Raw genomic sequence first — 25,592 nt, 5'->3', positions numbered from 1 at the left:
CAGTGCGTTGGAACTAGTGGTGGCAACACTAGAATGCAGACTCTCATTCACTGCTGCTGAAAATGCATATTAGTGGTGACTTTGATGAAAAATGGTGTTCTATAGCTGTAAATTTGATCTTTCAAGTGGTGTTATTGTGCTCTTTATATGTTGTAGTTTCCACAGAAACTGCAGCAGTATGTGCAGTATGCAGTCTTCCACAGGAGATGTCACTTTCAGGGCAACCGACATACATGAGAAGATAGAATGCTGAAAGCAGTTCATAGGTGGGAAAACAATAGTGCCTCACCAGGTATCCCAGAGATCCACTGCACAATGGTAGGCATGCAATTAAGCAGCATCAGTAGTACTTACTGGCTTGTTTTGTTCCACTGAAGAAGTCCAGTTGCCCAACAAACACTTTGCAACGGAACTAAACTCAGTCTACGCACTGTGAAAAAATGTTCACCAACTATATATTCACAGGTCTGGTGTAGTTTCCCAAACTGGGTTTCCCTCTATCCCTACTACAATCTTGACTGTGAAGAAAACAGTATTCATATGCTCTCAGGCAATCTCTCCCACAAGACTAGAATGTGTGGGAAAAAAAACAACCCAACCACTTCACAGTCATTCTGAGCATCATATTGTTTTCAATACAGTGAACATATCCTTTGAAATTCATGCAAACTAAGTTGTTACTGACATATGTACTGAAACAAAAAGCCTCCTGTCTTTCTCTGATATAGTTTTTCCAACACACATTAAATTTTTTCAACACACATTATGAGGGCAGGCACACAGCCACGTACATTTAAAGTCGAGGTGAGAAGGCCGCATTTGCCATCTTCCTCTGAAGGGTGGGCCTCTGTAAAGGACGACATGTGATTCAACAGAAAGGGTCTGCAAAACTGGTCTGTGTGAAACAGCAGCACGCAGGTGGTTCAGACTTCTACCTCAAAACATGAGTCAAAGTAATGAGACAGCAAACCAGAGAAAGGGACCATCTTGGTTTTTTAAGCAGTATTTTATTTAAAAACAAATTAAAAATGTCAGGTTTTTTAAAGAAAATATTACATTAACATTGTACATTAATATCTTAATGTACAATATACATTAATATATTCTAAAAATAACCATCCAGTGACTATTACAGCGTTTTTCATGGTTGGGACTCAGGTCATTTGAGCTCTCATTTTCATCCACCAGCCACAGCAATCAAAAAATCAATTTTTTTGGTAATCCTGAAAAGTGTAAATCACATTGTTAACATAGTAAAGGGGTATGATCAATGATCTTCTTCATACACTGTCAGTACCCAGCAGAACTGTCTTTAGAAGGTAACAGCCCTTTAAGTCTGTGACTCATTCTTCAACCACATTTCTGTTAGTATCAACTGCAGAAATGAGGGCAGCAGCACTTCTGATACTAATGCACCTCCTCTAATTTATTCATGTACTACTTATTTATAATCACAATAGAATAAACCATAGCTGCCTTCTGGAATGGATACAAAGTTTTCACAGAATCACAGAATCGTAGGGGTTGGAAGGAACCTCCAGAGATCATCGAGACCAACCCCCCTGCCAAAGCAGGTTCCCTGCACCAGGTCGCACAGGTAGGTGTCCAGGCAGGTCTTGAATATCTCTAGAGAAGGAGACTCCACCACCTCCCTGGGCAGCCTGTCCCAGTGCTCCGTCACCCTCACCGTAAAGAAGTTCCTGCACACATTTGTGCGGAACTTCCTATGATGCAGCTTATGTCTGTTTCCCCTTGTCCTGTCTTCACTCACTGCTGAAAACAGGCTGGCTTCACCACTCTGCCACCCACACCTCAGATATTTATAAACATGGATCAGGTCCCCTCTCAGTCTTCTTTTCTCAAGGCTAAACAGACCCAGTTCACTTAGCCTTTCTTCACAGGGGAGATGCTCCAGGCCCTTCACCATCTTTGTGGCCCTCCGCTGGACTCTTTCCAAGAGATCCCTGTCTTCTTTGTACTGGGGAGCCCAGAACTGGACACAGTACTCCAGATGAGGCCTTACCAGGGCAGAGCAGAGGGGGAGGATCACCTCTCTCGACCTGCTGGACACGCTCTTTTTAATGCACCCCAGAATGCCATTGGTCTCTTTGCCACAAGGGCACACTGCTGGCTCATGGCCAACCTGTCGTCCACCAGGACGCCCAGGTCCCTCTCTGCAGAGCTCCTCTCCAGCAGCTCATCCCCCAGCCTGTATTGGTGCATGCAATTGTTCCTCCCTAGGTGTAAGACCCTACACTTGCTTTTATGAAACCTCATCTAGTTTCTTACTGCTCAGCTCTCCAGCTTGTCCAGGTCTCGCTGAATGGCTGACACACCTGAAGGCTGTGCTGCCTATCCTCGTTTCATCAGCAAACTTGCTGAGGGTGGCCACTATCCCCTCATCAAGCTCATTGATGAACAAGACCAGACCCAGCACCGACCCCTGAGGAACACGGCTAATTACAGGTCTCCAAATGGACTCTGCACAGCCAACGATGACCCTCTGTGCTCTGCCAGTCAGCCAGTTCTCAACCCACCTCACTGTCCACTCATCTACCCCACACTTCCTCAGCTTTTTATAAGGATGTCATGGGAGACAGTATCAAATGCCTTTCTAAAATCAAGGTAGACTACATCCACTGCTCTCCCCCCATCCACCCAGCCAGTGACAACATCATAGAAGGCTACGAGGTTGGTCAACCATGACCTCCCCCTGGTGAACCCATGCTGAATACTCCTGATAACCTCCTTCTCTTCCAGTTGTCTGGAGATGACATCCAGCACAAGCTGTTCCATCACCTTTCCAGAGACAGAGGTGAGGCTGACTGGCCTGTAATTACCTGCATCTTCCTTCTTGCCCTTTTTAAAGACCAGAGTGACACTGGCTATCCTCCAGTCTTCAGGCACCTCCCCCATTCTCCAAGGCCTCTCAAAGATGACAGAGAGTGATTCAGCAATCACCTCCACCAGCTCCCTCAGCACCTGTGGATGCATCCCATCGGGTCCCATGGATTTATGAACATTGGTGTTGCCTAGACGCTCTTGGACTGTCTCTTCCCTGACTAAAGGGAAGTCTTCCATTCCCCAGACCTTCTCACTAACCTCTGGGGGACGGGATTCCTGAGCGAGAGCTTGTTCACTGAAGACAGAAGCAAAGAAGGCATTCAGTATCTCCGCCTTCACAGCATCCCCTGTTACCAGAACACCTCCCTCACTTAGTAGGGGAGCCACATTCTCCCTAGCCTTCCTTTTACTGTTAACAAACTTAAAAAAGCCTTTTTTATTATCCTTTATCACCTTTGCCAGAGTCAATTCCAGGCGGGCTTTAGCCTTCCTCATCGCATCCCTGCAGGCCCTGACAACACTTCTATATTCTTCCCAAGTGGTCAGACCCTTTTTCCACATTTCATGGATCTTCTTCTTTCCTTTGAGTTTGTGCACAAGCTCCTTGCTCATCCACACAGGTCTCCTGCCACCCTTTTCTGATTTTTTGCTCACAGGGACACTCTGATCCTGAGCTTGGAAGAAGAGCTGTTTAAATGCCGACCAGCTCTCAGAGGCCCCCTTACCTTCTAACACCCAAGCCCACAGGATAGCTCCAAGTAGGTCCCAGAAGAGATCAAAGTTCACTCTCCTAAAGTCCAGGGTAGCAATCCTACATTTTGCTTTGCTTCTTCCACTCAAGATCTTGAACTCCACCACCTTGTGGTCACTACAACCCAAGCTGCCCCTGACCTTTACTTCCTTGACAAGCCCTTCCTTATTAGTGAGAATAAGATCCAGAAACACCCCTCCCCTCATCGGTTCCTCTACCACCTGCATCAGAAAGTTGTCTTCAACACATTGCAGGAACAGTCTGGACCGTGCTTATCTGCAAATATCTGGATAATTGAAGTCCCCATAAGCCCCAGTGCCTGAGATTGTGACACTACTTCCAGTTGCTTGTGGAAAGCCTCATCAACCTCCTCCTCCTGATCAGGGGGCCTGTAGTATACCCCCACAACAGTGTCAGCCATACCAGCCCTCCCCTTGATTCTCACCCACAAGCTCTCCACTGCTACACCACTGCCCCCAGGTGGAGTTCAATATATTCTAGCTGCTCTCTCACATAAAGAGCAACTCCACCACCCCGCCTCACCAGCCAGTCTTTCCTAAAAAGCACACAGCCCTCCATGACAACATTCCAGTCATGCGAGCTGTCCCACCATGTCTCCATGACTGCAATGAGATCATAGCCATGTGACCGCATGCAGATCTCCAACTCTTCCTGTTTATTTCCCATACTGCACACATTAGTGTACAGACACTTTAAGGAAGCAGCATCCTCCTGCCACTCTCCATCCCTTCGAACTCCACCCTCATCACCCACCAAGCTCTGTTTTGAGCCTTGAACTACCGCTCAACCCCCAGTGGCCCTTATTTTGTCCCCTTCCCCCTTCTTACCTAGTTTAAAGATGTTTCAATGAAGCCTGCCAGTTCCTGGGCTAGGATCCTTTTACCCTTTGCAGACAGGTGAGTTCCATCTGCAGCCGTCATGCCAAGAGCCGAGTAAATTGCCCCATAGTCAAAAAAAACCAAATTGTTGTGCCTACACCAACCTCTAAGCCATTTATGAGGAGGGTTTTTTTGGTCCTCTCAGTGTCCTTCCCCGCCACTGAAGGGATAGAAAAGAAAACCACCTGCAGGCCCGCTCCATCAAGTACCCTCCCCAGTCCCTTGAAGTCTTTTTTGATAGCCCTTAGGCTTCTCTCAGCAGCATCATCACTGCTGACCTGAACTACCAATAAGGGATAGTAGTCAGATGGGCAAATAAAACCAGGAAGCTTTCTAGAGATATCCCTGACCCGTGCCCTAGGGAGGGAGCAGATTTCCCTCCAGGTGGGGACAGGCTGACATATCGGGGCCTCAGTTCCTTTTAGAAGGAAGTCACCTACGACTATTATCCTCCTTTCTTTACTGGAGGAGGCAGTCTTCAAGCGTGGAGCCGACCGCCCCTCCTTAGGAAAGCTTGGAGTCTGTCCCTCTACATCATTCTCAGCCACCTCGCCCTCCAGTTTCAGTTTCATTGAACCTATTACTTACAGGCACCTGAGGAACCGAGGTAGGTTGGGAAACAGTTTTCTATAGAAAGATCCAACAATTTTTACATGTCCTATAAGTGAATGTCCTCTAATATAAATTAACAATGAATAATTCCCACAAACCTTAAGCAAACACCCAAATTACAGAAGTGCCTAACTTTAGACATTAATAGGCTGTTGTTTTTTTTTTTTTCCCCAAGCCAGTGTAGAATAGCACAGGAAACCTGCCTAATCTCAGATCTGTACTATCTTAAGAAAGAGATGATTGCTGTATCTTCTGTATTCTCAATTTTATAAGCTTACTGCTCTGTAGAAATGCAAATTAACAGGACTGGAAGTTTGCATCCTAAGAAAGAAGTGCTCCATTTGATTGTTTCCCAGAGTGGAAAAGATGGACAATCAGTGGACATCAGTGCCTCCACTTACCTTACTGATTAGAAATAAGTGGCAGCAATAGCCAGCAATTATGTATGTTTAATACTTTTTACAGGCAGTCATTCATGTACTGCTAGTTTTCCCTTGGCAATAGAGAGATTTTTTTTTTTTTTTTTTTGAAAAGTACACCTGCAGCACATTTAAGTTTAGTGTGCACTCCCTAAGGCTACAATCTTTTTTTCTTGTGAAAAAGCAGCATTTCACAGGGATGGCAGAAGTACACTCTTAGCAGCCAGTCTCCGATGACAAGATTTTACAACAGGGCACTGACCGCTTCCAAATTTAAGCTACTCAGTTTCTGGAGTCCTATCTCAACAGGGCTGAGAAAGACGGTGTACAAGAACAAGCACAGACAAGCCTGAGAATTTCAAGGGATTACTTACTTCAAAATGACTTTTGCACATTTCTACCTTCAACAGCAATAAAAAGATGCTGCACTTCTAATTCTATTCATAAAAAGACTGGTTCTTCCAATATTCACTTTAACTTCAAAAGATTGTGCCACATAAGGATATCAGATGAGATCCAGGATAGCAGATCTGTTAGCTCTAACACTGTCTCTCTCTTTCCACGCTGGTTGGGACTATTAAGATCTACACTTTTGATACATTCAGGTTCTGTCAGCAACACAACATAATTTTCTGATGTGCTTCAACAAGCACTTGAAGCAAATGATATTACTTTTCATGCTGACAATAAAATATCTCAAAAAGTAATGCTGAATTCCTGAATGCCTTATTTATATCCAAACACTGAAGTGCTAACCTTGTCCAAAGTCTGAAGCAGAAGTCCGATTTCTCCTTGCTGAAGATCAGACTTTTGTAAAGATGTTTAGGCAAATTCTGATACAGCTTTGGAAACTCTGCTCACTGACAGATGCAAGATTTCAAGATTTTTCTTGCAAGATTGCAAAACTCAGAAGCATTTCTTCCTCTTTAGCTAACTGTATATTCTAGGGACATGGACCTCAAAACGTTAATTGCAGACACATGGTGTTGCAAGAGATAAAGAGCTTCAACTAATGACTTTAATTAATTACCTATGGTACTTGACAAATTCCCACATGTCAGCTGACCCATGGTACTGGGGTCAGCAGAGAGCACGCAAATAATTAACAGATTAAACATTCTAATTTCAAAGAAAAATTAAGCCAATGAACTAATGCATTTTATTTGTAATTTGACATAATCTAAAACACAATGGGTCAAAGTGCTTAAACAGTAAGACTAACTTAAATAATTTAGTTGTCCATCTGAGCTCATGAGGAAATGCATTTTCATGGAAGCATCTCCGTTCCAGCAAGATACCACACTCCTGTATTGAAACAGCCTCATCCTGGTAAAAACAAAACTGGTATTAACCTACTATCTAACTATTAGCCTAACCTAATTGCTACTATCTAGCAAATTCCTGCTGCTAAGATGACAATCTCCAAGCTCAAGAATTAATGTTTGCCTCTCTACTAGAAGGGCTGACTAGTTTAGTGTCAGATACAGCTGTTGAGTCCACAGACTTTTTCTTGCTATGAGGGTACGAAGTATGTGCTACTGTTTGAGGAAAAGTGGAGGTTCCATATGGAAGTAAATGTTAGGAGATAGGCTTGCTTCTTAGAAGGATCACTGTAATGTACTGAGATCTTCCTTACCCAGTGTGGTCTTAAGACTTCGTTCGCTTAGTCCAAAGGAGATAGCGGAAATCCCTCTAAATTTGATTTACATTCTCTAATCTATCACATAAAAGAAATACCATATTTCTTTCTTATTTCTCCCTTCTTTTTTTAAGTGATGAGAAGTTGATTAACTCACTGAGAATTTTCTTGTTTGCTTGAGGAACAAGAAGAAAGTCTGATAGCCTCTCATTTAGTAGATAATACCACACTCCATTAAAAAATTAATGGTATTAGAGATTTCTTCTAATTAATAGGTCACTAAGCATAACAAGAGCCTTTTGGTACCAATTCTCATAGAATTAATCATTACATAGAATAATATAAAATTAATAGAATAGAATATTTAATTATATTTAATATTAATATTTAACTTAGTATTAATATTTAATTTAATTAATAGAATTAATATATAGAATAATATAGAATTAAGCCATTTTCACCTTCAAGTGCTTATCTGAAAACACAAATCCTAAAGGGCACCAGATGGTACTGGTGCCCAGGGTTATGATCCATTCAGAGAGTTTTTATGTTTTGAAATACCGGAAGTACTGTTTTCTCTCTGAGTTCCCATTTTAAAACAGGTGAAACATTAAGAATTTACCTTGATCTACTCCCTCTCCTCGTTTCCTTTTTAAATTCAGAAGTGTGTGCTGTTGCTCCTTTACAACTTCTGCAGCACAGTTGGGTCTGGGTAGCAGATATCCTGGAGTGGGTCCTGGTCGATTACTGAAATATTTCTGTTTCAATGCCTTGATAATAACAGGAAAAAAAAAAAAAAAAAAAAAAAAAAAAAAAAAAAGTAATTAGTATAAACATCAGAACTTCACATATAAAGAGACTGTAATTAAATAAATAGCTTTTAATTGCAAATTCAGAAACTACTTAAGCATTTTTGTACTGAAAGAAAGCAAGATTTAATATTCTCAGTGACAATCATGGTACTCTGTTAGTTAAGAGATAACTGCAAGCTCACTTCTAACTAGTGCTCAAACATTCTAACAAAACTCTAGATGACACTGCAGGAGATCACTTTCTAGCTCTGAAGAACTTATATTCTGAATAAAGAGAAGAGATACATGAGTAAAGATGGAAGTGAGAAAAAGAGAGATTAAAATAATCAAATAATTTTGATCAGCGTTGGGATCTGAACACCATTGTTTTGCTAGCTTCTAAGACAGGTCTTCCTATTAATTAACTGTGCTGCTTCTACAGTGTAAACTGCAAGACGACATAGTTTGAATGAGAGCAGAAGACAAACACACGTAAGCAAGATTAACTTGATGTAGTAGAATTACATACCCTATTTTAAATTTTAGCAGTTCCACAGCTTCCATTGGCTAGGCTTTATGGCTTTACTTATGTAGTCTGTTAGCTCTAGGCTACTTTTGCTTACGGCAGTTACAAAGTATTCAATGTCATGTATAAATGAAGCCAATATGGTATGCAAAAATTGCTTCCTGTCTTACAATGTGGTGATGTCATTAAAAATATAAGATTAGAAAAATCATAAATTCAAGTCACTATCTTACAGTATGGCCTGGAAAATGACTTCATATATATATGAATTAATATAGAAGTGTCTCAAGCATGCTGCAACTAATTACTTGGGAACTTACATTTTTAGAGATGGTGCCAAATAAATAAATAAATAAATAAATAAATAAATAAATAAATAAATAAAAAATCCTTCAATATGCTCTCAAAAAGTCCTTTAGTAGAAAGGTATCTAACATAACACTGGGATTTGACTTGTCCAACAAGCCATGAGGGTGTTCCAGCCTTACAGTAAGAGTGTGCATGCTACCCTGTAACTGTGAGGTGATAAATATTTAAATTAATTGCTGTGCCTAGCCCACAACAGTAATCCTATTTTCAACTGGAACGGAACATTCTGCAAGATTTTAATTCAAAGTCCTTTATTTCTACCCAATAAACAGTAGTGAAACTGAGATCAATTTTACTCAAGCAAGATGGAAACTGAAACTCAGATCAAGACAATGCTTAAATCATCAGATGTCCATTTTAAAAAAGAACCAAAAAAGTTTAAATGACATTGGAGACTGGATGAATTAAGGATGAAAATATTTTAAAAGCGGGGAATAAAACATACTATGTTAAGATTCACTTGCTAGCTTACGTAACTGAATTTTGAATGTTGACTTTTTAGTTGTCTACCTTGGCTACATAATTGGGAATGGTGATTATCAGAGAGCATTATTTCAAAGTTCTCTGTATAAAACATGGGAAATATGCTTACAGTATTTCACAGACAGAACTATATGACATTCCATTTCAGACCTGGCTTCTTAGCTTCAGAACACATTTATCTGATGTTTTGAGTATGTTAATGATTAGAACATAAACAAGTGTACTATACCTGAGTGGCTGTAACTCTAGAACAAGGATTAAACGTAAATAATCCTTGTAGAAGATTAAGTAAATCATCACCAGCTGCACTGAAGATATGTTGAAGAGGCATTCCAGGGAAAGACTTGAATGTGACGTAATCCGGAAGATTTGTCATTCCCTACAAAGACACAAAAATGGGACGTCTATTTTTCAAAATTGAAAGAGTGTAGCTTTTCACAGAAATGAAACTTCATATGGCTGTAACCACAGCAAAAGCTAACTGTTCTTCAAGACACCCTGTTAATACCTAGTCACTGAGCGTAGGAATAACAGGTCATAAAAATTACTCTAAAATACAAGAATTGACACAGTATCCATTACCAAGTAATCTTTCATCCTCTGACTTCAGTAGTGAGTAGTACAACAGGAAACAAAATTAACAAAGGAAGCATGGAGGAACTTTACAGTGAGCGCAGACAAAGTAAAACTAGCAGATAGTAGAAGAGACAAGATACATAGAGGAGCCAATGTGCATTTCCTCCTGGTAATATACTGTCCTCTTCAAAGTTTGTCGTCCATCATTAACATTTTGAGCTACTTTTTGAAATGCATGTTTTATTTGTGGACTACAGGAAAGAAAGGAAAAACAGTTAAACAAAAGATGAATGGCATTTCCCCCTCTTCCCCCCAGTACAAAGAAAAACAAAACAAAAAAATAAAACAAACAAAAAACCAACCAACCAATCCCTTGTATTCAAATTTCACCATAAAACTAAACCAGTTACAGACAATCATCTAGATGTCAGTAAGTATTTTAAACCTTTAAATCAACATATTTCAGTAAATTTGTTCAGTAAGTTTATTCAAGCTAAATAAAACACTGGTGCTGTAGTAAAAAATGTGTGCAATCAGTTACAACTTTGACTGTAAAGGTTTCAATATTTGAAAACCATAGTTTTGGAAATAAATTTGGGAATGCACTATCTCTGTTGTGCTAATGAACTTCCTGTCCTCTCCTTTTCTCACTTCCCAAGAAAAAGAAAATATCACTGCAAAAATCTTTGGCCTTCCTTTAGAATCTTAGCATAACAGTTGTGTGAGGCTAGTATTGCCTTACACAAAACTTTTTTTAACATAGCTATATATCCATTTGGTGACCACCTGAGGTAGCATCTAAGCACCATTCATACAAAGGAAAACTGGAGGAACAATTCATACAAAGGAATACAGGAGGAACAATTGCAGGATACAATGACCCCAATTCCTCAGGGGTCTGTCTTGGGACCAGTGCTCTTCAACGTCTTTATCAATGACACAGACTATGGAATCAAATGCACCCTCAGCAAGTCTGCAGACAACACCACGCTGAGTGGTGCAGACCATACACTGGAGGGAAGGGAAGCAATCCAGAGAGACCCTGGAGAAGTGGGCTCATGAGAACATAGTGAGGTTCAATAAGGCCAAGTACAAAGTACAGCACTTGGACCGGGGCAATGCCAGGTATTTATACAAACTGGAGGAAGATCTCCTTGAGAGCAGCCCTGCACAGAAGGACTTGGGGGTGCTGGTGGATGAGAAGCTGGACATGAGCCAGCAGTGTGCATTTGCAGCCCGGAAGGCCAACTGTGTTCTGGGCTGCATTAAAAAAGGGGTGGCCAGCAGGGAGAGGGAGGTGATTGTCCCCTTCTACTTGGCTCTTGTGAAGCCCCATCTGCAGTACTGCGTCCAGGCCTGGGGTCTCCAACACAAGAAGGATGTGGAGCTCTTGGAGTGGGTCCAGAGGAGGGCCACTAAGATGATCAGAGGGCTAGAACTTATTCTGAAAAAGAAGTGCCCTGAGATGACAACACCTAGCTATTCTGTCTGAGCACAGCTAGACAGTTATCATTCATGTTTTAGACATAGCTTATGTGGCAGATGAAGGCTTAGGGATCAATGTCACTGAAAGACATTGAAAACCTGACAGCCCAACTTACGGTCCTATAAATTGTTCCCAATATTGAAAGAAATTAACACCTTCTGGGTTAAAACATCAATATATCAAGAATCTCAAGAACATTAAGCAATCAATATTAATTTCGTATCAATAGTGGACCAAGAAAGGAAAGTAAGATGTCTTTTAACTGCTGCATGATGCTAACAACATTGTTGTAATGATAAGAGATTTGCTGAGATAGAGGATAAGCAGCTGAGATTTCTTTCTCTGTGAGAGGCAGCTGCATTCTGAGAACTTACTCAAATATTCTGATACATTCTTTAAGTTAATTTCAAAAGCAAAAGTAGAGATTACATCAAGTAAAATTAAAATCAGAGTGTTAAACTAAAAGACTCACAGGCCACTGTTCTTCTGTTGGAGTGCCCAGTGTTTCAAAAATTCTTGTCAGCTGATCAAGATCAGAGTCTCCTGGCAAGAAAGGAACCTGGAGGAAGGCAACAGCTCATTTAACTAAATTCTAGATTTAATTACAGAAACTAACTTAGAGTGGCTCCTCATAATTACATTACACATTCAAAGTGAAACATCTTTGTTGAAACACATGCCTACAACAAGGTACACTGAACATTTAAATCTATCTAGTGACATCCATATGGATTTTGAATGTTTCTTGTAACCCAGGGTTAGTATCACTGACTTGACAGAATAGAACTAAACATAACATTAAAACCACTACAATATTAATGGAGCATTGTTCTTTTATCAAGTTAGGTTGTTTTACACCAGGGCTGTAAATTTAGTCTGTTGATCACAATAATCTTTCTAGCACCTACAACCTCAAGATAGGTGACATGACATGACATTATATATAAACATTAATGTGGATTGCAACAGCATTCTAAAAGCGAGAATTAGGAACAATAGAATGAAAGAGCATCAAGAGAAATTATACTGCCTCATATCCATAAAGGATTAAACTGCCTAACAAACACCAGATGTCAAGTAAGCTAGTGAGAACACAGAAAAAAGGGCATGTCTGTCCAGTTTGAGTTGTCATTCATGCAGCAGGCACACAGTGAAAGAAAAAAAAGGGACTTTGTGAACAAAAGTAAAGTTGGAGGCAGTATTTTAGTCATAAGGACAGAAAGAACATAATGAACACCCTTGTAAGGCAGAGCACTCAATTTTGGTACCTTGAAAGCGCATTGAAGATTTCTGAAGAGCTTTCGTAAAGCTCCCAGAAATTTCACTGTCCCTCAATCCAGTACATCCAGGAAGAAGAAAAGACAGTTACATTTAAAACTATCATAGTGATAAAACCTTGCCATAAACATTATCTGCTTCGTAAGAAAAAGAAACAATTTAATAGAATTAGATCATGTCTTTGCTTTCTAACTTTCCAGGAATGTGCACAACTTCAGAGGGTCTAATCTATGCACGTCCAACCTGCAGCCCACACACAGCCTGGCCCATCCTGCCTTGCAGATGTTCCTCGCCCTGTACCATCAAGCAATGGCTCTGCCCTGCCAAGTAGCACAGCCCAGGCTCCAGCATGCAACCACTGCCCACAACAACCAAACAGCAGTGAGCAACTGGCTCTGCCTGGGATGAAATCGGGGCACGGCGTGGATGCAGTGCACTTAAGGCTCATGTTAACTCAAGTTAAGGCAAATAACTGTATGTATTGAAATATATTGCTTAAACACAGTCCTGTGATCACCAAAAAATATGCAGCTGTGCTTTCCATTTTGATTAAGCAATTTGAGAATAGGTTTCAAGGTTACAGAAAGAATTCACCAATTCTTTGGTATATCTGAATTAAAGTGTGATCACGTCTCTCTGTTGGACCTCCATAAGCCCTGTTTTACCAAAGAGAATTATCTTCACAAGTCTTCACTTCACAATCACACCTCATTAATATGCCATTGCTTTTTGGCAGTACACATATTTGTGAACAACTGTTTTCAAGGATGAAGCACAGAAGGAGTAAAATTTCATAAAAATTTCTGATGAACACCTTGGCAAATCACTAGGAATTGCAACCATTGCTATCAAACTAGGCTAATGCACAAAAGCAAAGTCAAATGTTTCACTAGGTCTATGTTGTTGCTGCTCTTTTTAGGTTTTAATAAGAAATACTACAGAATAAAATAAGTTTTGTTACTTATATGCATTAACTACATATTTTACGAGGGTTGCTCCAAAAGTAATGCCTCTCATTTTATTATGTTGGCCCACCCTGTCAGAGTTGGATGTTGGTGGTATGATAGTAGAGGTAGAACCTTCCCACCGATATTCCATCCCATGCTGTTCCTGTGTGACAGATGGCAGCAGTGGGGCACTCTGACAGAATGGCATCTGACATGGAAGTGCAGATGAAGCAAGAGGTGCGCTATTGAATTATTCCACATGGAAAAAAATGGCATGCATTGACATCCATCAATACTTGCTGAACATTTATGGAGACCAAACAGCAGATGGGAGCACACTGAGGAGGTGGATGGTGCATATCAGCAATGATGTCATCACAGCAACTGTGGAACAGTGATCACCTCCACAGGTACAGATATATTTTTATAAGCATGGCATGCAGGCTCCTGTTCAATGTTGGGAAAAAGACATAGCTAATAGTGGTGACTATGTTGAAAAACACTGTTTTGTAGCTGAGGATTTGCTCTATCAAATAATTATTGTGCTATTTGTATTTGTTGTTGTTTCCATGGAAATAAATAGGAGTCATCACTTCTGTAGCATTCCACATATATGCTATCCAAGATTATCCCTGTTCACTCAACATGGCAAGTCAGAAGGTGGGACACCTGTGGCCTCATCTATGTTTATGCATGCACTACAGATGCTTCTTAAGCAACCACTTTATGTTTCCATTCTGAGCTTGTACACATCTATATGTATGATAAATCAGACAAGGCAAATGGCATATTCCCAAGTGTTTTCAAACAGACTAGTTCCCCATCTGGTTCGCAATACAGCATACACTTGAAGTAAAGTGCATAAATCAGGCAGAACGTGCTTATTTTGGAAAGTAAGTTATCCTGCAGGCTATTTCATACTTTCAGCTATGCTTGCACCCCCTGTCCTCCACTTCCTACCTCCTACTTCAATGTTTTCAGAAGAACTACATAATTGCTTACTTCCATAAAGCATATTTATGGATGATTGCACCTGTATATCTTGCTGAGGAGTGTCATAATGTAATCTTGACTATCTTCAGCTTCATTCCAGTCTTTTAACTAGCCACAGTTTACAACAACAACAGTACATTTTCAGCTCATTACAAATAAATCCACATTTGATGTATTGGTGGTAATTATTCCCAATTATTGGGAAACAACTTATAAAGAATAGAGTGCACATGCACATATGCTGCCAAATTTCCTGGAAATATCATGATGAAAACTGAGGAATGGCTGTGTGAAAGGAAAATACTGAGAGGACTGGAAGAGTAAACTACTTTACTCACCTCCCTGAGGCAGAACGGTGACACTTTGTTGTACTTTTTTAAGGTTTCCAATCTTTGCAATGGTTTTGGAACCTCAGCCTATTAGAAAATTTTCCTTTCCTTATAGGTAGCAAACTTTTGGAAGGTAATCCCTCCCTGCTGCCTTTCATTACCTCCTAGGAAGTAGCCTAACTTTTTATTGATGATACTACTGCAGAGCAAAATGCACTGAAGAATAATTACAAATGGTTACGTTTGAAGACTTACCCTGAGAAGCAACTCAGCTAGAATACAACCAACAGCCCACATGTCAACACCAACACCATACATTCTAGCACCAAATAGTAGTTCTGGGGAACGGTACCATCTGAACAGAAAAAATATTTTAGGAAAACCTGGCTTTACTTGATGTATGCTGCAGCAGTGCAATGACTACAAAAAGAATTCTGCTCTTGCCTCTGTATTTTTCAAACATTAAAGAACCACAGTGGGTTTTTTTTGTTGTTTTGTTTTGGTTTTTGTTTTGTTTTAAATTTTGAAAAACATTGCATTGCACATCATGGGGCTATGTTTTACTACAGTTCCAGCTGAGCTATCTGGCAAACAACAGAACTGCAGATATGCAAAGGAAAATATATATAAGGGAGGCTTGCATGTTACAGACCATTGTTTTCTTTAAATTTATCTTCAAGAAATGGTACTTTAAGACAGAATTCCTTTCAGCTTTCAAAAACATGACTAGCAGCAGACTTAGAGATTAATTTCATGCAAAATACATCTTGGCAGCAATTATTTGAAGTTGTGGGCAAGATATGATATACATTGCATTTTAAACAAGTGTATCACTGATGCCTTTTGATTGAATATTAAGATATTAAACAGTTTTGCTGTATAGCTTTAGCATTACAGTAGACCAAAGGAAATCTATTTTGCAGTAATCTTTTTTTTTTTTTTTTTTTTAAGAGTACATGTCTTAAGCACGCACATCAGAAATGACATTAATAACTTAACTGAATTGAGCTTTTGTATCACAATAGTTTACGTGCCTCACTACAAAAGACTGGTGGGTTCATGATTAGCAGCAAATAACAATTGTCTCTCTGAAAGCTTGATTTATAGGTAAATACATGTTATTTTCATGTGCTTCAAAACCATATCATACCATAGAACAACCTCCAGGGACACAAATTCTAATCATTCTTAAAAAGACTATGCTAAAAAGCATTTTATTATGTCTTCTTTATGCACAGTTATGAGACTTTTGCCACTAAAGTCACAGCACTTGAGCTAGAAATCAAACTTGAAGTGTGTTGCTTTAACTTAGTGTATTCCACAAGGTAATACATAACATCTACCGTCAATCTAGGAAATATCTTACCTTGTTACTACTTGGTGTGTGTAAATTCTGTTTGGGCTTCCAAAAGATTTTGCCAAGCCAAAGTCAGCCAATTTCAAAACACCATTTTCATCTAACAGCAAATTATTTGGTTTAAGATCCTGTCAGTACAGAAAGCAAAGAAGGAATTCTGTCATTGTTAATAAAACAGACATACAGAGAACATCCCAGCAAGAGTGCAGTAACAGTATTCTAAAACCCAGTCTCCTAAGTATACTTTGAGTTTTTACATTGTGATGAAGAAAACAAATGACATCATTTCCACATAAATGAAAATAAAAAATAATCAAACATCTCAATTTGAGTAATATGCTATTTAATTTCCAGAGCTCAAAAACACAGATTTGTGGTAGGTTTTTGCTTTGCTGAAAGAACATTAGTTCTGTCTTACTGCACTACTGAAAAAAGAATAAGATAATCGCTAATTCTTCTGACAGCTGGAGAGGTTATGGGACTGGTATAGTTTAATACAGTAACAGTGTTATGGGCTGGCCGCAGTCAGGAGGCATGTAGCCATTTACTTGCATCTCCTCACACCCAAGTGAGACAGGGTGAGCAAGAAAATTCATGGACTGATAAAATTGATATAAAGGGCGTTTAACAGGTGAAAGGAGGAAAAAAAGCCCAAAAATACAACAATAAAAAAAACTAAACAAACCCCAAAACCAAGGGACTCAAAGGAATTCACTTATCACCTCTCATGAGCAGAGACTGATGCCCAAACAGCCTCTGAGCAACAGCCAACTTGGAAGACAAAATATTTCCTTATATCCCAGTTTTTTATTTTTATTTATTTATTTATTACACCGTTGATCCACAGACAGCATTTCTCTGGGCCACTTGGGTGGTCAGCTGCCCCAAGTGCTGCGTCCCTTCCCAATCTCTAGCCCACCAAGCAGATTTGCTGGGTTAGAGGCAGAGCAGAAAAAGGCTTGAAGATGCGCAAGCAGTGTTCAACAGGTGGAAAAAAAGCCCACTGTATTAACTACAAATTCAAAATAGAGCATTATGCAAACTCCTGTGAAGAAAGTTACCTTCATCTAAGCCAGACTAGATCACAATTCTAACCAAAGTCATGAATCACTTGAGACACTTTGACAAGGGCTGCTCAAAAAGTAACACCTCCTGTTTTGTATGTTGGCCCACAGTGTCAAAGGCAGATGGTGGTACGGCAGTAGAGATTGAACCTACTCACCAATGTCCCATTACATTCTGTTGCCACATGACAGCATCTGACATGGAAGTGCAGATGAACCAAAGCTGCAGAACTGAATTCTTCCATGTGTAAAAAATGGCACACAGTGATATTTTCACTGATACTTGCTGAATGTTTATGGAGACCAAACAGTGGATGTGAACAAAGAGAAGAGGTGGGTGGTGTGTTTCCGCAGTAGAGACAGTGGGTGATGCCTGCTGACACTGTTTTTTATGAACATGGTATGCAGGCTCTTGTTCATCGCTGATTAAAATGCATAGCTAAGGGTGGTGACTATGTTGAAAAACAGAGAATTTGCTCTGCTGTACAGAGCTATTGTGCTTTTTGCACTGTAGTTTCCATGGGAATTAATAGAAAGCATTAGTTTTGGAATGATTTACACATATAAGCATCTACACTATAGATGCCAGTAATTCTCAACATTTCCAGTACTGCAATTGCCACTTCTCAACAGCTAGTGCAACCCTATGCATTGCAAACCAATGAAAGTTATTTTTCAGACTCAAATTCAATCAAAAGTGACATTCGTTATGGGAATAAAGGCATTTAGAGCATGCTTACCCTGTGTAGAATCCACTGTTGATGTAAATACTCTAACCCTTGAAGTGTCATCAGCATATATGCTTTGATGTGAGCTTGTGTTAACACAATACTAGTATCCTTTATAATAACCTGCAAGTGTTAGATTGATAATGATAGATTGATAAGCACAAAAGCTTATAATGCAAAATTATTCAACTCCAGTTCTTTCAGCTCAAAAGTCAGTTTATGCCTTAGGATAAAGTTGGAATTAGTAGCTATACATATTCTACTGTTCCCACCCTTTCTCCTAAAAACAAAAAACAAAACAAAACCCAAAAAACACCAAAACAATCCACAAACAACAAAACAAACAAACAAAAAAAACCCCACTGGCCTATACTGATCCAGAGATCTGAACTGGAGTAGGGAGTCCAGATGGTCTACTGTGAACTTGGCATAAGCACATTTTGAACATTTGCAGGAAACATGATTTTATCTTCATTCCAAACATATCCAAGCTTACAAGTCAAAGAAGCTGTACACAAAAATAACAGACGTATTAATTAACTACAAGAAATTATATTCCTAAATGTCCATTTGTCCTCCGTGCAATTTAAGCATCTAATCTTTGTTAACACATTGGTTTTCTTTTTTCCCCACAAAGACAGGGAAGTATAGCCACAACACTGTATTTTAACAAACCTACCTGTTCAACATTGTTTAATTTTTAACATCAAAATTCTAAGTGAACATCCTCCTTAAAAACATTTTCTAATTTACTCCCTCAAAATTGTTTAATATTACTTTTCAGTTCATTAGTACAATTTCCCAAGATTCAAATTGTTTGAGATTTACAAAGCAACAGCCTAAAACTAAAGAATTTCCAGTATGCAGCACGTGCCTAATCACAACAGGCCTTAGTCCCTAACAAAGGTGTCTGAATGATACCACAACCTGCATAACTGCTGTGCATTATGTTACTAAGTACTTAATTTCTCCTTGTACCTTCTTGATTTCTAAACACTGCACAGTTACTAAGTAAACAGTGAATTAATCCTCTAGAAAGTGTACCCATTACTTCTATGAGCAAAAAAAAAAAGAAAAGCAAAACTTTAGTCTTACAATCCTCTGGGTTTAAGGAAACTTGTCAATGGTTTCCTTTAATATTTTAGATGCGAGCTCCAGTGTCTCATGCCATACGTACAGTGGGTTAATTTATTCCAGAGTACGTATAATGTGTGCATAAACAGATCTGACATGAGAGTCATCCAAAATCTCAGCAGTGCTTCAAAATGAAGCATCTGCACTAAAGTATTTGAGAAAAAGATTTTGGTAAAAGACAAACTAATGAAACATCTGTAAGAGTCAGGCCTGCAAGCAAGCACCACTGTCAAATTTAAAAGAAGGGTCTAGGAGTATGTGACTTCTAGTCAGATCATTACTTGGCATACTTTAATAATATCACACTTACTTGTGCATGTTTTATATTACTGCACTTAGCAATTGCATTCTGAGATCCTGGCTTATGATCAGTGGTTCTGTGCTCTGACTGAAGTCCTAGAAAACTAATATAGTAAATGGTCTGTTTCCTGATAACAGTGCTGACAGAAATTACTTAAAAGTAAAGGTATTTTCAGTTGAAATTACACAAAAACTATCACACTATTCCAACTCTTCTAGAGGTATAATCTTAATCAAGTTACGTAATAAAAGATACCTTTATAAAAAAGAAAATTAAAAAAAAAAACAAACAGTAGAAGTAATGCGTTTTTCAAAACACGTTTCAAGTACTGAAATAAGAGATATATTAATCCATCTTACCTCAAGGTCTGTTTCCATGAAATCAAACACCAAGCTAATATTAGATTTGTGTCCAAATGCATCTAAAAGCTGTAAAACAAAATATCTTATGATGAACTATACTCCCTCAATTCCAGTTTTCTAAAATTCCACCCTACTCTAGTTTGCGTGTGCAAACTGGCAGGGACAGACAGGCACATGGCTAGCTACGGCCTAGAACTGATCATCAAGAGGAAAGTATGGAACTGATCTCACAGTTCTGTCTTGAATCTAATTTTCTTTAAAGTAACCCCTACGAAATAGTATTGTTGCAGTTCTCCAATCTGCAACACAAAGCTTATTACTCAGTTCAGTTCTTAACTCAGTAGCCAAGAAGTCCACATTATCTGGTAACATTTTACACAACTACCTCTCCATTCTAGAGTTAAAAATCTTGAGTTCATAGAATCATGTTTGAGGTTTGAGGTGGTAAGGATCCTTAATGATCACCTAGCCCCCCTCCCCTACAAGGAAAAGGGACACACACAACCAGATGAGGTTTCTAAGGGCCCCATTCAGCCTGATCTTGAACGTCTCCAGGGATGGAGCGTCCATCACATCTCTGGGCAACCTCTTTCGGTCAGTGCCTTACCACCCTCACTGTACAAATTAATTTCCTTATGTCCAATCTAAATCTCCCCTTTTATTCTGAAACCACTTCCTGTAGTCCTACCACAACAGACACCACTGAAGAGTCTGCTTCCTTCCTTCTTACAGCTCCCCTCTAGATACTGAAAGGCTGCTATCAGGTGTTCCCAGAACCTTCTCTTCTCCAGGATGAACAGCCCCAGCACTCTCAGCCTGTCCTCATAGCAGAAATGTTCAATCTCTAGGACATTTTTTTTGGCTCTCCTCTGGACAAACTCCAACATCTCTCCTGTACTGACGACGCCACATCTGGATGCAATACTCAAGGCAAGCAAAGCACAGAGTAGAGTGGCAGGATCAGCTCCCTCGCCTTGCTGGCCACACTTCTTTTAATGCAGCCCAGGATACAGTTGGCTTTCTGGGCTGCGAGGGCACATTGCTGATTCACATCCAGCTTACCACCCACCAATATCCCAAGTTTGTGCTAACTTTGACGGATATTCCAAAGCACACCTTGCATCCTTACCCTCTACCCAAGCTTAACTGTTATATAGAACTTCTGCCCTCTTGGATTCATGAATGACTGCAAATTTGCCAAATTCCTTCTCACACTGATGATATCATCTGCTTCTGCAATGCCTGTGGAAATAAACTTGAGAGATTCACTATGTTCGGTGTGAAATACATAGATTTCCTTCTGCTGCATAATTTAAACATATCACCATTTTGTATGGTTTTGTGATTGCTTTTTTTTTTCCTCCCTCCCCAGTATCAGTTCCACTTTACCTACCAACCAAGTTTAGGTAGACTTCTCTGTGTACTGTAACCACTTTGAAAGTTAAGTTCACAGTTCAGAATAGCACTGTACCTCCAGTCCAGTTCAAAATGCTAAATAAAAACTCCAGAAAATTCCTATCTGGTCTAGTGGTTATGGCAAAGTTTTGAATGACCTACATTTGCTAATTTTAAAGTACCTTCAGCTCCTGCTAAGTATCTGTAGACAGAAGTCAATTTAAGTAAGACTGAAACAATACAGGAATCACACTAACCAACAATGAGTTTAAGTGGCAGCAATAAAACCTAATAAACTATGTGAATCCCACTCCACTGTTACTTACAAAGCCTGCTTTTGGCTGCCACCATTTTCCTCTGCAGCTAGCCAGTTCAGGTAAACTTAACACTGCATTCATTTGCATTTGTATTATTGAAATATTAAAAAAAAAAAATAAAATCAGGTAATCTAAATTTATAGAAGCCTTCCCACCTTTAATTTCCATAACTATGAGCTAAATAGGAAAAGGATTTAAAAATAAAAAGACTTAGCATTTATTAAAAAAAACAGATGTTTTGCTATAACAACTGTTTCACTGTTCACCTTGGGCAAAGAACATCTGCAATAAAGTAGCTTTCTGATAACTAGTTTTAATTTGAAACAGTATTTGGGAACTGATTTTAGAAGTAGGATTCATTTTACTTACACCAATAACATTCAGATGGCTTAGTTCCTGTAGCAACTTTATCTCCCTGAGGGCTGTTCTGTTGATTCCTATATTGAAAAAAGTAATGAAATAAAATAAAATTAAAAATTTCAAATTAAGCTCCAGCAAAGAAACCTCTTATTCTGTTGCTCATTGATTATTTAACATTACAATCCTTCTCCTCACTGCTCATCTATTTGTTAAAGCCAAACAGACTGCCACAGATACGTACATTGCTGCAGACAAAATATAGGTAATAATTAGAAGATATACATTATAAAGCAACGTATAAATCCCTTTGGCTAAAAATGTCTGTTCTACAACAAGCCTAGAAAAACAGTTTCTAGGTTATAGCAAGTTTTGATTTTGTTTTAAAGTAAAGTTACAACCTGGAAATTTCAGTTCTACACTGATCATTTCCAAATGGAAGCACAGCGAACATGATTTTTGAAAAAAAAAGGCTATTTCAAATAGAAGAGGTAAGAAAATTTCTTTTCTACAGTTGCATTACAACACAAAAAGTAGTGGCCCAAACCTGCTCACCCTAACACAAATCCTGTAACAGACAGATTTCGTAAAGAAAAACCTCGGGCAGGAACTTCGATGGTCATCCATACTGCATCCCATCAAACCCTGCACATGGTAACAACTCCTCTCTCAAAAACATGCTGCTATGCACGGCTCAGACAACTTACTGGCAGACAAATACTACTGCACTACATTGTGCAAGAAGTTTCGACTACGTGTGCTGAAAAAAAAAGTGTTATCCCCACAGTGTTTTCATTCAACATATAAGATTCTAGCAAAGATTTGGGTGCAGTGATGGATTAATCTACACTCTCATTTCACCTATTTTAATTCCTTCTTTAGAAACAAACAATCAGTGTCTGCTTTCATGTGGGCATATGTTCTATATTCAGAAAAAAGTATCCCAAGTATGCAACCAGATCAGCACAAGGAAATCAGACACGATCACTTTTCTTTTTTTAAAGTATGGCTGCAGGCCAAAAATGATGACTGTCCTTAAAGGACATTGGTCTAGTGAAGACCAGGTGAATCACAGTTCTGTGGCAGTTGACATAACTGGAAGACTCTGGGATATCTAGTTCTTCCTTAGAATGCAACTGAAGAATTTTCACAAGAATTTGGTAACCTAGTGCAGGATCCCTGAAGGACAGCAGCTATGCACATGACTGCATTCTATTGCACCAAATAAGCAAAAAGCAAAGACCAAGATTATTGGGTTTTAATTGCAACATCAGTGCCTGAATGCATGTGGCTGGTCAGAGCACCCGATCAAAAGAAACTACTGCACAAATATAATTACTCAAAACAAAATAAGCAAATTCACACAAAGAAAAGATTTTTAGAATCTTGTTTTTACCTACTGTTTTCATGTGATATTTTCTGGGACAAAAAAGCACTCTCACCACCCTTGCACAATTAAGACACAGAGGCACATCTAAGTGTCAGAAATATCATTATTCTATGCTACACTCATGTTTGGGTTGTACTTAAACTGAGAAAGTTGAAAGTCATCTATGCGCAGTTAGACATATAGTATGAGAATACTGTATTTTGGATGTTATTTTTTCTGTCCCCCTAAGTTTGGAAGGAATCAATCACCCAATTTGCTGAAACAAAACCAGCAAAAGCAGCTTATATAGCATGAACTCATTTTAATACTTACCATCTTTAGCTTCTGATCGGTGTCCCAGTTTAATCTGAAAATAAATGTCTCATATTACATAAGGTCAAGCCACAGGCCCCAGCGGTACAGGTACATTCTTTGGTGTTATTTTTCCAATACAGGTTGAGTTTTAATACCACATTTTCAATTACAGGAAGAGTAAAATTTAACAAAATATCTCTGATGAACACCTTGAACCCTCATTAAGAGCTGTAGCCACTGCCATCCAATCAGACTCATGCATTAGTTGTACAAAAAAAGGTGAAATGCCTCTCCAGTTTTATTTTGCTGTTGCTCTTTTAGTGCTTTAAAAAAAAAATAAATTGCTGTTACTTCTATACATTAACAATATTGAATATTTTACAAGGTCTGTTCTGCAGTAATGCATCCTATGTTATCACACTGGCCTCTGATGTCAGAGGTGGATGCTAGCATGGCAGTAGAGGCTGAACCTTCCCATTCCATGTTGTTGCCATGCGACAGATGGCAGAAGAGGGGTACTCTGACAAAATGACATCTGACATGGAAGTGTAGATGAAGCTGCTGAACTCCTCCATGCAGAAAAAATGGCACCTACTGAAGTTCATCGACACTTGCTGAACATATATGGAGACCAAACAGCAGGTGTGAGCACAGTGAGGCAGCAGATGATGCATTTCAGCACAGGTGACAGCAAGAGCAGGTCAGCTCCACTGGTACAGATTTATGTCAGCGCAGCACACGGGCTTTTGCTCACTGCTAGTGAAAATGCCTAATTAATGGTGGTGTCTCTGCTGAAAAATAGTTTTTGGTAGCTTAGAACGTGCTCTGCCATTTAGCGTCACTGTGCTCTTCGTATCTGCTGCAGCCTCCATAGAAATAAAATGAAGGCGTTGCTTTCAGTCCGGCCCATGTGTACGTGGCCCAGAACAATCCCACCTCATTCCACGTGGCACAGACAAGCGAGAAGGCCAGGTAGCCATGGACTACACAACCTTCGTTTTCTTTCCCAACATAACGACTCCTCACGCACTACCCAGGACAGCTGTCTGCAGAAGCACCGTTGCAGGGCAAGGTGCTCCACAACGCAACAGGGGGATGTTCCGGCACTCACCTTTTTGATTGCAACGATGTGCCCCGTGGTCTTGTCCTTTGCCTTATACACAGTAGCAAACTACGGGGAGAGAGAGACACGCGTGAGCACATCGGCAGGGCGGCCCGCAGCCCCAAGCCGGCATCCCCGGACACTAAGCCGGACAGCCCAGCCCGCCCCGCCCCTCAGAGGGCCCCAACAGCCGCTCACCTGCCCTTCCCCCAGAAAGTCCAGTTTCTCGTAGCGCTTCGCACGAGCCCGCGCGTCCATGGCGGAAAAGGCGACAAGAACCCGAGGCCGGACAGACTGGACACCAAACGGCAGAGCGACGACGGGGCTTTATCAGCGCCCGCGCCGCATTAGGCCCGCCGCCTTGCCTTGCCGTGCCGTGACGTCACCGTGCGGCCGCCACAGCCGCCGAGCGGAAAAGGCAACAAGAATCTGAGGCCAGAGAGACAGGACACGAAGCGGAAGGGCGACGACGGGGCTTTATCAGCGCCCGCGCCCCGCGCCGCTTCAGGCCCGCCGCCCCGCCATGCCCTGCCGCGACGTCACTGCGCGGCCGCCACAGCCGCCGCGCGTCACTACGGCGTCATTCGGGGGCGGGGGCGGGCATTGCGCCGCCCTGACGGCTGTGTGCGATTAACCGCGCTGCGGGGGGCGGCGGGCTCTGATGGGCGGCTGGCGGGCGGTGTAACTGCCGCCGATCAGAGCTCGGCCGGTTGCGGAGAACGCTTCGCGGTGGGGCAAATGGCACGACTGGAATACTGCAGTCGAGGGCTGCGTGGTTTGTAGAAGAGAGAGACAAGGAAGAAGGGGCGGGGGAGTTGCGCTCTGCGTTAAGAAGCAGACATGGACCGT

At 40.3% G+C, this 25,592-nt stretch overlaps 1 protein-coding gene across 5 annotated transcripts; it reads right to left on the bottom strand.

The window, feature by feature from the left end:
* Positions 1-987: 987 nt before the first annotated feature.
* CDK7 (cyclin dependent kinase 7) lies at positions 988-25,319 on the bottom strand. 5 transcript variants are annotated; one of them, XR_014880601.1, is made up of 13 exons: positions 24,942-25,318; positions 24,753-24,812; positions 23,660-23,693; positions 21,970-22,037; positions 19,886-19,954; positions 18,104-18,214; positions 16,309-16,427; positions 15,198-15,297; positions 11,868-11,954; positions 9,563-9,712; positions 7,787-7,934; positions 4,444-4,654; positions 988-1,223 (listed from the first exon to the last, which is right to left on the bottom strand). XR_014880601.1 is itself a non-coding variant. In XM_085213947.1 (12 exons), exons 1-12 carry the CDS (start codon positions 24,999-25,001, stop codon positions 1,198-1,200), a joined length of 1,032 nt encoding a protein of 343 aa, XP_085070073.1. In that variant the 5' UTR covers positions 25,002-25,317; the 3' UTR covers positions 988-1,197. The 5 variants fall into 5 exon arrangements, 3 of the variants coding, with proteins under 3 accessions (XP_085070073.1, XP_085070075.1, XP_085070074.1); XR_014880602.1 differs by lacking the exon at positions 18,104-18,214 and having other exon boundaries at positions 24,942-25,319; XM_085213947.1 differs by lacking the exon at positions 4,444-4,654 and having other exon boundaries at positions 24,942-25,317.
* Positions 25,320-25,592: the final 273 nt, after the last annotated feature.

Source organism: Meleagris gallopavo, chromosome Z, assembly GCF_905368555.1.
Source record: "Meleagris gallopavo chromosome Z, MGAL_WU_HG_1.1, whole genome shotgun sequence".
In the NCBI taxonomy this organism is placed as follows: Eukaryota; Metazoa; Chordata; class Aves; order Galliformes; family Phasianidae; genus Meleagris; species Meleagris gallopavo.
The sequence above is the reverse complement of the archived record's forward strand: the minus strand, read 5'-3'. Positions and strand labels throughout refer to the sequence as shown.